The sequence below is a fragment of the Anopheles merus genome, chromosome 3R (genome assembly GCF_017562075.2).
Source record: "Anopheles merus strain MAF chromosome 3R, AmerM5.1, whole genome shotgun sequence".
NCBI classification, from domain to species: Eukaryota; Metazoa; Arthropoda; class Insecta; order Diptera; family Culicidae; genus Anopheles; species Anopheles merus.
In genome coordinates this window covers 34120958-34136641 of record NC_054084.1, presented here as the reverse complement: position 1 = coordinate 34136641, position 15684 = coordinate 34120958, and the positions used below count along the sequence as shown (strand labels likewise).

General features: G+C 47.2%; 1 protein-coding gene across 10 annotated transcripts in view; it reads left to right on the top strand.

The window, feature by feature from the left end:
• The window catches only part of LOC121597887, a 121639-nt gene that overhangs the window by 18671 nt on the left and 87284 nt on the right, over nucleotides 1-15684 (top strand). For 4 of the 10 annotated variants that reach the window (XM_041924153.1, XM_041924151.1, XM_041924158.1 and 1 more), the window contains exons 3-5: nucleotides 2244-2682; nucleotides 2769-3461; nucleotides 9857-9892. In XM_041924153.1, coding sequence (XP_041780087.1) covers nucleotides 3167-3461; nucleotides 9857-9892 — 331 coding nt within the window. In that variant the 5' untranslated portion in view covers nucleotides 2244-2682; nucleotides 2769-3166. The remainder of the gene's footprint in view (nucleotides 1-2243; nucleotides 2683-2768; nucleotides 3462-9856; nucleotides 9893-15684) is intronic. The other 6 variants (XM_041924155.1, XM_041924154.1, XM_041924157.1 and 3 more) reach the window with 5 other exon arrangements.

The following is a 15684-nucleotide window of genomic DNA, read 5'->3' as shown; positions in this document are numbered from 1 at the left end:
ACCAATGCGCGGGTTTTCTTCCCCGTCTTGGGGCGTGTAGAGTCGCTGCGGAGGCGAGGTAGAATGTATGTTGTTTGACCCGCGATTTTGATCAAAGCTCATAATTTTCACCTCGTCGAGCTGCTAGAAACAGCCGGCGAGCGGGAGCATGTGGGAGCGGGCAAGGAAAAACACAGGTAGAGATGATTCGATCTGGAAAAGGTAATCGACGACCCCGCGCCAGTTCGCTTTAGCACCGCGTGCGCGCCCGTTGCGTCGGGTTGAAAGTTTGTGAATGAAATGTTGTATTAACATATCTGGAACTATGTTCGGTGTGCTTGTGTGTGTATGCGTGGGCTTGACAGTAGTCCCTAATCTTCCATTCCCCCGCCGGGACACGGTCCTTGTTTTGTGCCGGTGTGTTTTTGAGTGTTTTCGGGAAACAATTATTATGAAACATTATAAATTAGAATAATTGCCATCAATTATGCCGCCAAGGAATCTCCACGCGGCCGTGTACGGGAGGAACCCGCAGGTGGTTGTGCTAGTGCTGCCGCCGCTGCTGATGATGATGGGAAAGCAAGAGCGAAAGCGATCCCGGGGTGGTGCTTGGCCGGCGAAACACGTGGTGCCGGGCGCGAAGAAGAAACGAGAAAAACGGTGGATGTAAGCGACGAAAGTAATGAAAGAACTTCCAGTTCGGGATCCATGATCCAATAGCAAGAAAAAAACGTTCCGTTAACGACTTCCCCCCGGAGGGGGATTCGTCGGCTGGTCGGCCCAGATCGGTTCCTTCACTTCCGGCGATAGGCGCAATACTGTTTTAATAGCGATGAATTAATCTTCCCAGAAAATAAGCGACGAAATTTAAGCATTTTTGACGATGAAACTCGAGAACGAAGAACGGGTGGGGGGAAGATGGCTGGAAGGGCATTATATTTTGCGCCATCCTTCCCTGGAAGGTAGAGGAAACCTCTGCAGTCTATATGAAAGCAAGAAAGAGTGGCACACAAGAGTGGCACAATTATTGGACAGCAGCAGCAGCAGCAGCAGCAGTTCCGTTGATTTCCGGCGATTTCCGGTCCGATGTGCTGGGAGTGCCGGACCCGGCACTAATCGATTAATAGGGCGAGAATGATTTAAAGAATGCACAGAGAGCGAGAGAAGGGGAAACAAAAACACACCCAACCACTCGAGGTATCATATTTTCTCACGTCCTCACGGCCACTGCGCTTACTGCGGGCAACACTGGGCTACCAATCAATAGCGGGAACGGGAAGAGGGGAAGGTGATCAAAATATCGACTGTGCTAGATTGATCAATTATTAATTCTTTATGCAAAATTTACTCCACTTACACACACAGAGAGTGGCCCTTTCGGCCCGGTGTCCGGTCGCCCGCCGGAGGTGGCGAAAAAATCTACACACAAAACGTTTCCTAACACGTTTCTTCCGTTTTCTCACGATCTCAGCCTCTCGCCAAAAAAAAAAACGGGTGGCTCAAGATTCTGTTTTTTTTCTTTCTTCGCTTTAATATGTGTGTGGGGGTATGTTTTTTTTTGTTTGTGTATTAAAGGCTTGGTGGGGTTAAAAATTGCCTGTATGTATTTTGTGGCTATTATATGATCGCCGGTAATCGAATTGTAATTCTGCTCGGATGTTTCCATTATATTCTCGCGCTGCACTTCACATTTTTTGCCCTGAAGGGTTTTTTGTGGTGTATGTTCACACTCGTTTTTTTTGGTTTCTGGTTTATAAAAAAGCGATTTTAATAGAAGAGGGGGAGCTCATGCGTGTGTGTATATGGCTCAGCTACGTGTACGTCGTTGCGTTAGATGGTTACAGCACCGGCACCGGTTTGATGTGGCGGTAATTTGTTTATTGGGAATACAAAATCAGCCCGATAAAGTCGTGTTTCGATTGTGACACATTTCGTGTCGTAAACAAACACACACATTGCGCGCTGATAACGACTTTGACGATGATGAATAAACCTGTACTGCTTACACACGGACGCTCGATGTTTATCAATCGCTGACGACGATGATCAGCGAGCAACGAAACCGCAAAGAAGGAAAAAAGACCACTGCGCCTGGAAGGTCGGGATGGGAAGCGCGAAGACATCCAACAGCACCGTGCCCCGATGCCTCAAGGTCTAAGGCACAAGTGTAGACGGCACCAGCCGTTTAGGTTCCCCATTTTTTTCTACCGTTTTGCTTTCGCGCGATTACCTTTCCAATCGTTTGAATCTCTTTCCCTGTTTAGCGAGAGAGACACGCCGCAACAAGCGCAACAATTAAGGAACATCAAGATCTTACCGTGCCGATAAAGGACGAAATGGGTACACCCGACATGGGCACCGGCGTGTCCGGATACCATCCACCTCGTCCCGTATGCTAATCAATCTGGCAGCAGCAACGAGCAGCAGGTGTCTGTCCATCCTGCGTGAGGTTAAGGCCGTGAGGCCTTTTTGGACGCAAGATTAACTGGTCAATAGCCCTGGTTCGGGTTGCGGGCATCGCACGGATCGCAACGGACAGTCACCTGCCACGTGGAATTCATTGTCACTGTGAATGTGTTTCGTGTGTTTGTTTTGACCCCCGGAGGCATCAAGAACTCGCCGAACCGAAAACGCGCGCCCAACCAAGATATCATCGCGAATGTGTGTGTGTTATATGTGTGGTGTCCTGTAATTGTGATTGATGTAAATATTAACCAAATGAAGATCTCATTATATCAACGGTGTGTCTTGGTGGCGACTTTCCTTTTTTATCTCTCCTCTCTCCTCAGCAGCAGCAGCAGCAGCAGCGCTAATGAGTAAATTATAAAGACATCAAAAAGCGGCATCATTTACCAGGGCCGACACTAATTGGTGGGACGTTCGGTGTCTCCTTAGTGTGTCCTGAGTGTGTATGTGTGTGTGTGTGTGTGTGTGTGTGTCTGTGTCAAAACGCTTGTTGCCAGCACAAGCCCAGAAGCATCGTAATAATAATAATAATAATAATAATGATGCCGCGAAAACGCGTGTGACAATTACAGTGATAAGTGAGTGAAGAACGATCAACCGCGTGTGCGTGCGTGTGTGTGCTTTTATGTTGGTGGTCGATCGATCATAAAAAGAAGCAGAAGAGGCAAAACGGGACGAGGCAGCTCCCGATCGCGACGCCCCCGGGTTGCGCGTTCTGATTATGCCGCTGTTGGTTGCGCCGAGAAGTTCGCATGGAGTGGCGCTCGTAGACCACCAGCCGCTTTACCGTTTGCAGCCACCACGGTCCGGGTCGGTCGAGCTGGAGCACCAATCGTCACCGCCGCCACCGCCGCCGCCGGAAGGGAACGGGGTCGCCGCTCCGCCGGCCAGGGCCGCAGACAGTGCGGTCGATTTCAGCATGTCCAAGTTTAAGGCGTCCTCGCGCCACTCGCTCTATCGGCAGTTTTACGGTGGCGATGAGTCGCCCCCCTACGAGAAGCCGACGGAAGAGACAGGTAAGTGTTGGCTTGGGGTGTGGGATAGCGCGTGTAAAACCGATACGCCACACGTCGTAAACACATAAGGAAAGGACATTAAGAAGCTATAACAAAAAAACGTATGTTTTCTTTCAACGCAACAAGCAAGGACCACGCGCGTGCCGGGTGGAACATGCAACTGTCTCTGGCTTAACCCTTCTGTCCCGATAAATCATCTCCGGCTCTCCAGCAGCGCGCAGCCTATCAAATAATCGTTTTAAAGTCATCGAAAAGCGATTCCGTGGGTCGGCGCCGGGGCTCGCTTTTCCAACGTGTTGGGATTTGTTTTCTTAAAGACTTCCTGTGTGCTCCGGCTCCGCAACCCTTTTGCTTTTGAAGAATGGGGTTCCCTTCCCATGCTGCTTGACGTTTGGCGTGTTTGGCTCGTGCCAGCAGCAAACACATCCCATTCCCTTGCACAACATAAATCCCAATGGTGTGTGTGTGGTTGTGAGTGTGTGTTTTCTATGTGTGACACTCTCCATTGCTTGCGGAAGGGGTTGCGTAAAGCCCTGAGCGAGGACACGCAATAGGACGACCTGTCAAAAAAAAAAACGAAGTAGGCAAGTCCTTGTGCAAGATCACGCTTTTTTGTTGCGCTTCCCTTCCCGCTCAAGTGCTCAAGTGTGGGACAGTGGCGAAGGATGTGACCAACAACAGCAACACCGGCAAACCCTCCACAGAAAAAGGGGTGCCAAATAAGAATAAAGGGGGAAACACAGAAAACAACCCTTTGATTTATTTAAGAAACCGATGACGCGCGAACATCAACCCGTGATTGCGTATTTCCCGTACAACCACTGCCACACTGGCACACGCCCCGGGTAGGTAGGGATATCATCGAGCATTGAGAAATCGTTTATTATGTTAAGTTACCTTCCGCTCCCGCGCCCCAACCCCGGACATCCTTGGCGGGCAATCGAGAGGTAATAAATGTGCCTATTCTATTCCCCCTACACACGGGAAAGGCTAAAAAAAAAGGAAAAGGAGGACGAAAGCCACGGAGAGTTCATTCTACAGGTTTTTTTTTGACATGCCAAAAAAAAGAGGGGACATATTTTTGAATTTTTTTGCTGTATGTAAGTGAGTTACTTATGCCTCGATGGTTGAGCATTTCTGTAAAACCTTGAAAGGAATTCGTGTGTGTGGCTGAAGCATGTGCTCTCCTGTCCCTTGCTTTTTTACTATTACTATTATGTGATTTGAGGATGTGAAAATTCCACGCCCGTGCCCCGGAAGGAATTGAATCGTCGATCACGAGTGAAAACTCACATACCGGTAGTGGGTTGGAAAAAAGGGGTGCATATATTACCGTACGTCCCACGATGACGGCGGTGATGATTGTTATTTAAATAGCGTGGTATATGGAACACCCCGCTTCTAGGATCATCCAGACACACCCCGTCGAGGTGAAACGGTAGCACGGGACATAGAAAAGGCACTGTGCGTGGGAATTTCCTTCAACAAGTGGGTCTTGCAAGGACTTGTAATGCTTTTCCGTAAGGATTGGGTGGCTTTCGTTCCGGTGGCGTCGGCGTTTTGCAAGCAAATTTGTATTCTGCTGATTTATTGCAGTACATTTGGTTCGCTGTTTTGCCTCGTTTTGCCCCCCAAAAGCGAGCAATGAATTTTACATTTTATTTTTCACTTTTTTCTCAAAACATTTTTGACCTAGTGGAATGATAATGGTTGCACTTTCGGACTGTGAGATGATGGATAACTACAGTGTCCAGTGGGCAAACACGGCCTGACAGGTGACAGGGTGTGGGGTAGTTAACGTTGTGTACCACCTTGCTTGCTTCACCCTGGCTCCAGCTCCGTAAAGCGCCATAAAGATTCAACCCGACCGACCGGGAAAACTGATTGTATCTGGGTAGAAAATGTAGCCACCAAGCCACCGAGCAGGGGTACCAACCCAATTAGCCTTTGCCGTGGTTAAACTCCGTGCGAGATAAACTCATTCGTTACAGCCCCTCTGTGTCGGGAGTGTCAGGATTTTTGATTCGAATCTAAACCGTTTAAAATTCATACTTCTGCCACCATCACCACCCACCGCCACCGCGCTCCTGAAACCGGGGGTTCACTATCGGGGTGTGAGCATCGGGACCGAGCATCGTTCACGGTATGCTGCACAGCTATGCTTAACATATCATTTGCATGCTGACGGGCAGGGTGCAGGCTTTGACTGAGCCGTGGCACGACGGTACGTCTGTAGCGCAATTAAAATATCGTTATGACAGTGGAGAGAAGGAAAACGCCCCGGAGAGTTGGTGAGAGAGAGGGCGAGGAGGATACTGTGAGCTGGCTGTGTTTTTGCTCGGTGTATGGTTGTTCCACAGTGGCTGTGTTCTATTGCACCAGCTCTGGAAGGAGAATACACCTTGCCATAAGCCAGAGAGAGAGAGAGAGAGAGAGAGAGAGAGAAAGAGCGAAAGAGAGAAAAGAGAGAGAAAGAATGCACGAGAATTCACCATTATTAGCTGCACTTCTTAAACAAACATAACACTTTCCGACCGAGCACACTTTCCCCGAGCAAACGGCCGTAAGCCGCGCGCTTGTTTCGTGAGCCAGCATAACAACGCAGGGGCACCCAAGGGGAGCTGCAACCCGTTCCCTCCGTTTTCTGTTTTTTGCTAAATGACGCGAAAGGGGCCCCACAATACCTCTTCGCCCCTCCCCCCACAGAATGGGCAAAAATAACGATAATTAACTCACATTACATTCGGAAGGCCCTGCAACAGAATGGGGGCCCCGAAGAAGGCGAAGGGGGACCGGTTAATTTAAATACCCACCTCAAACGCTCGTCCCCCACAACACCCCCTTGGTGCCGCTGTGTAAGTTCGCACAGACACAAAAGTGTTGCCGCAAACGGCGTCGGTTTAGTCTCAGTCGATGCAATCCGCAATGCACCATGGCTAGTTAAACATGCATAACTTGCAAACACCGGTCGGTAAGCCCAAACGGGGCTGCCGATGCTGCTGCCTCTGCTGCTGCCGGTAAAGGGGTGTATTGTTGTTCTTGTGGTTGCATACCGGACCCCAAGCGCCTCCTCGTCCAGCGGCTTAACAATAAATAAAGTAATGAATAAAAAATAATAAAAATTAATTTAGCTCTTCCCCTGGAGCGCCTCTCGCCCGTCGGGTTAGCGACTCTTTGGAGATGATCGCCTTTTTGGAGCTTAATTCTTTGCCCTGTTTTGCGTTCTTTCTCTGTGGAGCGTAGGCTTTTGTCAAGAAGAAGGTGTGTGATGTGCATGTGTCGGAATATTTCGTTCCGTTGCCGTTTCTCGACTGGCATTTGCTCAGGCCCAGCTGGGTGTATAAATCAAATGATGTGCCGTTTTTGCTTGAGCGAGAAAATTATGGTGCTGGTAGGTAGTTTGCATAGATTAACAAAAACAGTTGATGTTTCTGTTTGTTTTGGAGTTTTTTTGCGGTGCTTCTTGTTTGTTTGTTTGTTTGTTTTTTTTTTCCGGTAAAGCCCACACAAGACGGTCCAGAATTTTAGGGACGCTCCAGAAGCGATGACGAGAACGAAATATGTAAAACTGTGTGTATATACATATTTCCATTATGTTACATATCAATTAATTGTTTTTGTATGGAGGAAGCAAAAAGCACCAAATTTTGATTTACATCCTCTGGCACATTAACGTTTCATGTTTTAGTTCCCCCTTTTTTGATAAAAATGGAGATGAAGCATAATTAAGGCCGGCAAGCTGTCGTTGTTTGATCGTTTCGGGCGACACTTTTGCATGCGATTACGTGATCCGTTCGCGGACCAAAGACAAACGAAGTAAGAAAACGAAGGGTGCTGATCTCAACGACGATCAACACAAACACACACATACAGCCGTAATTATGTCCCTTCTTTCGCTCGATTGCGATAATGATCTGCCGTGCCGTCACGTAATTATGTTTTCACCACCAGTTGCTTCTACTTTGCGTCGCGTCGTCCAGTGGCATTCAAATGAGTCAAGTCAATTATGGCGCGCGCTGGATTTCCTACCGCCGCAAACACCAACAAAAACACGAACCGGAAAAACAAAACCCCCAAAATTTGTGACCCCTTTTGTGACACTGCATTTGGTGACAATTGGATGTGGCGCTGCCCTCTGTGGGTTAAGTTCAAAATCAGAAAATCAAACAGACAAAGGTTCGTCGCTTACGTCTTGTGTAGGCTAATAAAAAACGAAAGAATTGCATCGCTCCAAAGATCTCTAGCTTCGGTTTGTTCGCTTTTCGCGTATTCGGACATTGTTTTTCGTTTCTTTTACCGATCTCTGCTGCCTGTGTGCGTGTGTGTGTGTGTGTGTGTGTGTTTTCCGGCACGGAACGGTGGTTAAAATAATTGCTTGTACTATTTGACAATTTTTATTCCACTTTTCTCACTTCTCCATCGTTTATCACTGTCTGGGGTCGGGGTGGATTTCTTCCTTACCCGAACGAGGCATCGAAATTTGTTACCCAAAAAGCTCGTAACCTCTGGCAGGAGCCAGAGCCTGGGTTCATGGTTTTCACATGTTTCACAGAACGCGCGACGCAAATTATTACAAGCCCATAAAACTGGCCCACAGTCAAACGCCGGCATCGAGGGGATTGGATCGTAACAAGCGCGGTTCGTTCCGTTTCGTTTTCCGTTCGGAGGCCCCGCTTTTCGGATGTCGCCGTAGCGCCGGCCCCGTGGAAAACTGTCCGATCGCTGGCCGAAGATAAGACTTGTAGTGAGTGGCTTGTGCTCGCTCGACTGTGTCCGGTTTAGTCGTTAATTTGTCGCCTTTTGAGATTGTCGCACACTGCCTTTGCGAGGAGAGAAACTTGTACACACAAAATCCGTATGTTAATTTGCGCACCACTGCAGCGCCAAACGAACGAGGGGTTGTGATCCAACCGGACCAGAGCAAACGGAACAAAATGACTGATGATCGGCGGGGACGCGTCCAGCAACTCTCATTTTAATTTTGATTTCCATTTCTGAGTCCTAACCCTCCGCAGACGGAATGTGATTATTTATTTCCCACCTCTCGGAAGCGCGAGCCGTTATCTTCATCGATCGCTCCACGCGAGCACAAGGGGAAAACATGAAACTGGCGAGCTTCCGTGAAATTAGAGGTGTAAAATTCCAATAATTGCAGTCCCCACGGTTTGGTTCGGAGTTTGTGCCTTTTTTTTGTGCCTCCCGTTTCATAGTTTGTCCAAACGAAATTAGGCAGACTAGTAGCAGCAGCATCAGCAGCAGCTTCATCATCTCTGGCCCGCGCACACACAGATTCGATTGAGGTAAATCGTCCGCCAGCGCAGAATTAGCGTATTAATCTTGTCCGCTGTTCGCGAGCCGCTGGCGCAAGGCCCTCTCGCTCAGCGTCCCACCGGACTTCAATTTCGTTCAGGTTTGTGTTCCACTCTGGTTCGGTGGCGTTTTTCCCTTATCCCCCGGTGGGCCTCCACCAATTCATCTTTGGTTTGGTGTTGGAATATTCAAATTTTAAATTTGATTCGAGTCATCATCATCACCATTTATCTCTTTGGGCTTGAAGTGGGGGGCGATAGAATATCCGTGTTGAATGTCCACGAAAAAAAGGCCTCCGTGCGGAAATTGCTTCTGTTCGGGTTCTCACGCGCTCGCGCTCTCGTGGAGCACGCGGAGAGTTTGTACGTTTCGGTTTCTGGCGAGATTAGCCCATTCCAGCTCAAAGGGAATTGGTTTTGGGCCATGATGATCTTGATGCAGAATATGTGGCTGCTGCTGCTGCTGGAAGTGAAGGAGATCGTAATAATTTCTCAATGACTTTCCTACCCCTCCCGTGTACCGCAACCGAGCAAGCGACGAACCCGTTTTAATATTTGAATATGCTCCCGATGAAGGCCGGAAAGACGGAAAGAGATCTTTGCCCGATGGCACCTTAGCGGGCACAAGTACTCGGGTGCTCCCTCGCGTCCCATCTGGAAGGCCGGGCATCTGATGACGAGATTTCTGAGCCGGTTGTTACCGCCGTATTGTTGACGATAATTATGATAATTTGGTACTTCCTGCAGCATTCGCGTACGTCGCTTGCTTTTGCTCTCTTACTCTCTCTCTCTCTCTCTCTCTCTCTATCTCTCTCTATCTCTCTCTCTTTCTCGCTCTCCCTCATACTGGTAATGCGATAATCTGTATCGAGCCCACAGAAGGTCCCGCCCGTGAATATGTATACGTGTGTGCACCTACATGTATATGAGGCGGGAATCGGAATGTGGAGGGAAAAAACAAATTATCCCAACTGCTTGAGCTGTGATTTGATTGAGCGTTTTCCTCTTTTTCTTGAAATTTGTTTTCTTTGCTCAAAATTCTCCCTGCGATATTAAATCTGTTTCTTGTTTGTCCTCCATCCACAGAACCCGCCGAGCCGGAAGGGCGCGAAAAATCCTTCGGTAAGTAAATAGCGTCAAACGTGAAATTAAATCCTGCGCCCCCCAGCCGCTCACGATAGTGTGCGAAAAACGCATCAAATTGAAATGTAAAGCGCGCGTGATCTTCCACAAAAATCAACCCCGATGATCATCGATCGATTGGGGGGGAGCGAAAAAAAAGAGTAATTATAAAATGAAAGGAAAACGAAAGATTTGAAAGCGCGATAAGGCGGGAAGCCTTACCACGACAACACACACACACACACACACACACACACACACACACACACACACACACACACACACACACACACACACACACACACACACACACACACACACACACACACAACACGACAAAACGTGTCGTGGGAGGATGGTCCGGGTTTTGTGGCGTTGTGTTTTTTGGTGGGAAAATTGTTGTCGTTCTTTGTCCCCGTACGCCTCTCTCTCTTCTGTCTTTCTGTTCTGTATGAAAATCCCAAAAAAATAAAATCGGAGGTCATATGTTAGTGAGGGCCGTGATTATGGTACCCCGCGAATAATGCGATAATGTTTTTTGCTTTATTTTTTTTTTCGGGGGAAAGGTGGAAAAAATAATCTGCATACAACCGTCGCGCCATCATAGACGCAGCCGTGCGCGATCGGATCGGAGCGGAGCGATTGCACCGTTGCGCAACACACAGGCCGCGGCGCGTACACGATTCGCGTGTGAAAAGCGTAAAGGGCTTGCAGCTCTCTCACACACACACTCCAGCGCGCGGGAGTTTATTGTTTGTGGCGGGTGTATAATTTGGACGGCTGAGCGGACAGAAGACGAAGAAGCAGGGCTTTTTACCACGCTCCTGCCAGCGGACCAATAATGCACTCACCATCGCGGCTCGCCTCAGCACGGGAAGTAGTGCACGGGCAAATTCCCCCCCTTTGAGAATGGAGCGATAAAGGGAATGAGTGAATATTATTTTTAATCACAACATCGCGATCGATTGTTTCGCCAAAGGGAGAGGGGGGAAGGGACGTGCGAGGAGGCGAACAGGCAGGACACACTTTGGCCGTGAAGCAGCGAATCTTTGGCGAATTTTATCCACCCCGGCATCAGCACCGCGACTCGCAAAGTCCCTGCTCCTTCGCTTCCCGTTGCGACGTGTTAAGCCAAACGTTTCACGTTAGTTTGTGCGAGTTTTTTTGTAATATACTTTTTTCTTTGTAGTAAGTGTACTTGCGACCAGGCTCACAAAATGTAGGCACAAGATACGTATTTCCTTCATTTTTTTTGTTTTGCACCACTCTTCGTCCGCGGATAATGAACTTGTTTTTAGTGCGCTTTAATGGACAGTGCTCAGGTAGATTTAAATTTAATAATTATGATGCTCGAGCCATGAGGAAGAGGGTCAGATACTTTCGCAGCAAAGTGCTTTTTGTTTTTTTTTGTGGTTTTTTCGCTGGTAAGAATATCCTTTTTCTAACATTCGAGGATTGTCCTTTAGAAGGTTTTCATAAAAAAAGCTTTCAGCTCAAAATGTGGCAGAGGATACAAAATTAGCAAGTAAGCGATTATTAAATGTGATTATTATTTACTCATTTTCCTTGCCTTGGTTGGTTTTTTTGTTGTTCTCCCAATCGCGCAAGCCATTTCTCTCTTCAGCGCGCGCGCCAGAATCAAGCGGTGGGAACTAATAAAGCCTTTGAATCATGCACCCTTCTGCAGATGATGCAGCTTCAATCCAATATCCCTAGCGAAAGGTGGTGGAAGTGGCCTGAAGATCGGAAGAGAGAAGAGGGCAAAAAATAAATAACATGATCGATGCTGTGCTGTGGGCTCTCGCCCCACACTGTTGTTACACTGTGTTGATAGCGAACGCGCGCTGTTGTGATGGCGCTACAGTCTTTATTTTTCAACCCCCTTATCCCCCCTCCGGGTTTGGCTTCGATCGCACCGAGGCGAAATATCACAGTTTAATGAATTCATTTATTATTTAATTTGAAGTTGCAATTTGTAATAATCTGCCACAAAAGGTGGAGGTGCGCGGTATCGTGTGATCCGCCGATTGGAGCGTTAAAATCACTCTACAAATCAACATTTTGTTGATGTGCAGTGAGCGTAGTGTATCTGCAAGATTTGATCTTTAGCTCGCAAGCACAAGCGCCTTGACAAATGAGTGTTTACCAGCAAACCGCCAGCAGCGCAATAAAAAAAAAGTCATTTAATTTAAATTATGATTTATGTCATCTCGAACACGGGTCTGTTCGAGGTCTGATTTTGATTCGATGGTTCATTTCATGACGAGATTACATGACCAAAGTAAGGAAAAAAATGGAAAAAACAGGCAACTGCTCCGAACACTATCAGTGGAGTGGTCAGCTTTGAAGGGTTCGTCGCTTGCCCGAAACGCTTCTCGAAAAGTCCTGCCAACCTAACACGGAAACACGAAGACGAGACGAAATGGGAGCAAAGGCCTGGCAAGAACCATCCCATAAATATTTTGACAGTTGCTTAAAGCCACATTTTATGACTCTATCCGTGACGGCGGGTTGATCGCTTAAGCCCGGGAAGCGCCAGCACCAAAGCCGATGACCGACAAAAGCACGACCGTCTGCCGGCGCGACTTTGCACTCACCCCGGTGTTCGCGGTCCCTTTTTTGTGTCCGCGCCCTCGTGAAAGGTACAGCCTCCCCGCGGTAGATGATAATGATGGGCAGCGTGTTTAATTTGCAGACGCGATCTGTGAACCAGTGCCTTCGATTGCCGACCTGAGTCGCCGCCCGCGATGACAACGTCGCCGGCCGTCGCCGATCGCTACTTTGTGGCAGCAGGCCCATTTGCCGACTTGTGTTTGGTCGCGCTCGAAGGAGGAGGATCTGTTTTGTCGATGAATGGTCGACGGGTCATTTTTTCGGAAGGAAAAAGAGTAAAACTTTTTTGATGGGAAGGTTCGACACACACAGAAGAAAAAAACCCACTGTTGCTCTGTTTATGGTTTAACCAAACACAAATGAATTGCCAATTTAATAAAAATTTAGATTAATAATTCCTTTCCATCCCTTTTCTTGGCCGGTTGGCTTGGCTTTTCACGTGAAAGAAATGGTTTTGTATGTGTGAGGATTTTTTGTTGTTGTTATCCATCGTCTCTGTGCTAGAAAATCGAACGGTCATGATGTATTGTAATCTGCATGGTTCGTTCACCTCATTATGTGTTCACCACGATGGACATCTGTTGATTCATGTTGCTTTCTTTCTGGACCGGGGAGAGGCTTCTTAGCTTAATACAAAGCATCCCCGAAGAGAAAGGCGCCCGTGTACCCTATTAGCTTTGCCAGTTGCGTGATTTTTTGTTCCTTCCTTGACGCAAAAAAGCCTCTTTTTGACTATGAACTAGTTTGTATTATGTCTGTGTGTATGTGTGTGTATAAGGGAAATTCTTTCCGCAAAAGGAGAATGGAGTTAGAAGGGAGGAAAAAGACGAACTCTTCCCCAAGCAGCGCTTTGCGGTCCCATATTCACCGACCGGCGTGACTGAGAATTGGCTAAATTTTTCCACATCATTTCCGATTTAATTCAATCGACCCGGTACCCTCTCGGCCACCTTCCATACAGCCTTTAGCATCCTTCCGACTATCCCCATTTTTGGATTTTCATTCATGCTGTTGCTCTCGTTGTTCTCGCATGCTTTTTCCTGTTCCCCGGTGCCTGAGCATATGATGATTTTCAAATTTGTCTGGTTTCGGGTACACAATGGAAAAGAACCCCCCCCCGCCACACGCACACACACACACATCGTCTCCGACCATAAAAAAGCCGGCGCCTCACCAAAGGGGGCAGGTAGGTTCACACGGAAAATTTCAATCTCTGGCCGAGAAGGTTTCTGTTTGAATATTTCTCACTTTAATTAAACAGCAGTTTGCTTTTCAATCTTTTTGTTTTGTGAAACTTTTGATCAAGTACGACAGCGCCATCGAAGGGCGAGGGTTGTTTTTGTTTACATTTTCGATGTATGCCGGCCTACCTGGCGGGTGTTGGCAGCTTTCGTTTCATCAAGCCGATCAAACGGACCCCCGGCGGGTCGGGTGGGCTGCTCGATCGTCACCCACTTTGACTACATTGTTGCCGCGGCGCTGGTCGCTGATCACCGGTCGATCGGTTTTCAATCTACTCATCATTATCTGCTTCACTGTTGGGGTACATGTGTACTCATATGGGGAGAGAAGAACAAGGGCAGGGAGAAGGTGCAGAAGTTTAATATCGGTCGGTATTCATTCATACCTTTTTCATCCCCCTTTGAGGGAGTTTGTTCAGTGAAAGAATGAGGTGAAGGGGTGAAGGGTAGGGGACTAAGAAAATTAAACACTCAACAATCAAGTGCACAAACGGGGTCTATTACACATCGATCGCGAACAACGAGGGCAAACGACGGTACACCCCCCTAGGGTAAGGTATATTCTAATTTGTACCTTTATTTATTCAAATGACAATTTGTAGCCCTTGCGGGAACGATGCATCCGAGTGGTCGTTTTAATTGTTTTTCTTTTGCGTTTTAATGGCTTCTTTCCGGTTGTTCTTTTTATTTGCCCATTAACAGAATTGCGCAGGGTTCGTCGCTTAGTCTCTTTTTTATTCCTTTTTTACGTTTTAATTAGTTTAACATGCAGAATGTACTCAAAATTGAATTCATTCTTCTTCCTCTTCTTCTTCTTATTTGACACAACAACCGTTGTCAATCACGGCCTCCCTGTACCACTAGTGGGCTTGGCTTTCAGTGACTTATTGATTACCTTATTGAGCCCGGTCTATTGAAATGAATTTATTATTTTTTTTATATTTTTAGCATATTTTAATACAATAAATGAATTCATTTTTGACATAACACCTTAAATTATTGTGTCAAAAATGATACAAATCTCAAATTAAAAAAAAAGTACAACCAACATAAATTCTTCATAAATCTTCCAAGCGAACCCTGCCTAGCTAGGTATTGTGGAAGAAACGAAACAAAATAAACAAAGATTAATTATTAAATACTCATGCTACATTTAATTACAAGGCCACAGAGCCACAGTTCCATTTGCATGGGCCTCCGTTGGCCCGGTACCTTGCCCACCGTTTTGCTCCAAACGCAATCGAATGGAAACACCGACAGCAGGGGCTCTGCGCATGTATCTGTGTCAACCTGTGTGCTTCCATTTTTTTGTTAGTCATGGTGGCGTTTCTCGATCACAGGCAGCCAAAGGCATTTGATGAAATCTTCACGGCTAATCAAGACAAAATGTGAGAACATTTTAAATTAAGCCGCTTGTGACACAAACTTGAGGCGCATGGTAGGCGCTCGTGGAACAAATTTCGTTCCAAACTAATCAACGGCGGGGGGGGAGGTAAGCCGGTGTGTAGCCTTCGTGCTTGTGCGATTGTTCGTAGTGGGTCGATTACAATGAGCGGTCAATACAATCCGCATTAGAATTGGCTTACTAAACCTTACCATCGGCCGAGAAGCCATTGGCAGTAGATTGTGCACCGTGGCGTGAAATTATAATAAGCGTGTATGTGTTCTGTCACCGAAGCAACATTACTTTTTTTTCGAGACCGTTATGTGGACTTTAAGAGGGTTATGCTACGAGAAGCGTTTGTTAAGTTATGGAACAAGTGAAACGAATAAGCGAGTTAGATGCGAGACGGGTTTTATTTGAAGAGATTTGAAGCTGTGCCAATAATAATCCTCTTCATTTAAGATTCTTTCCACATCCACCTGGGATTCGATCGCATGACCTCTGTAGCAGAATTCCAAACGCCTTATCCATCCTCCCGCCCACCGACTCGACGG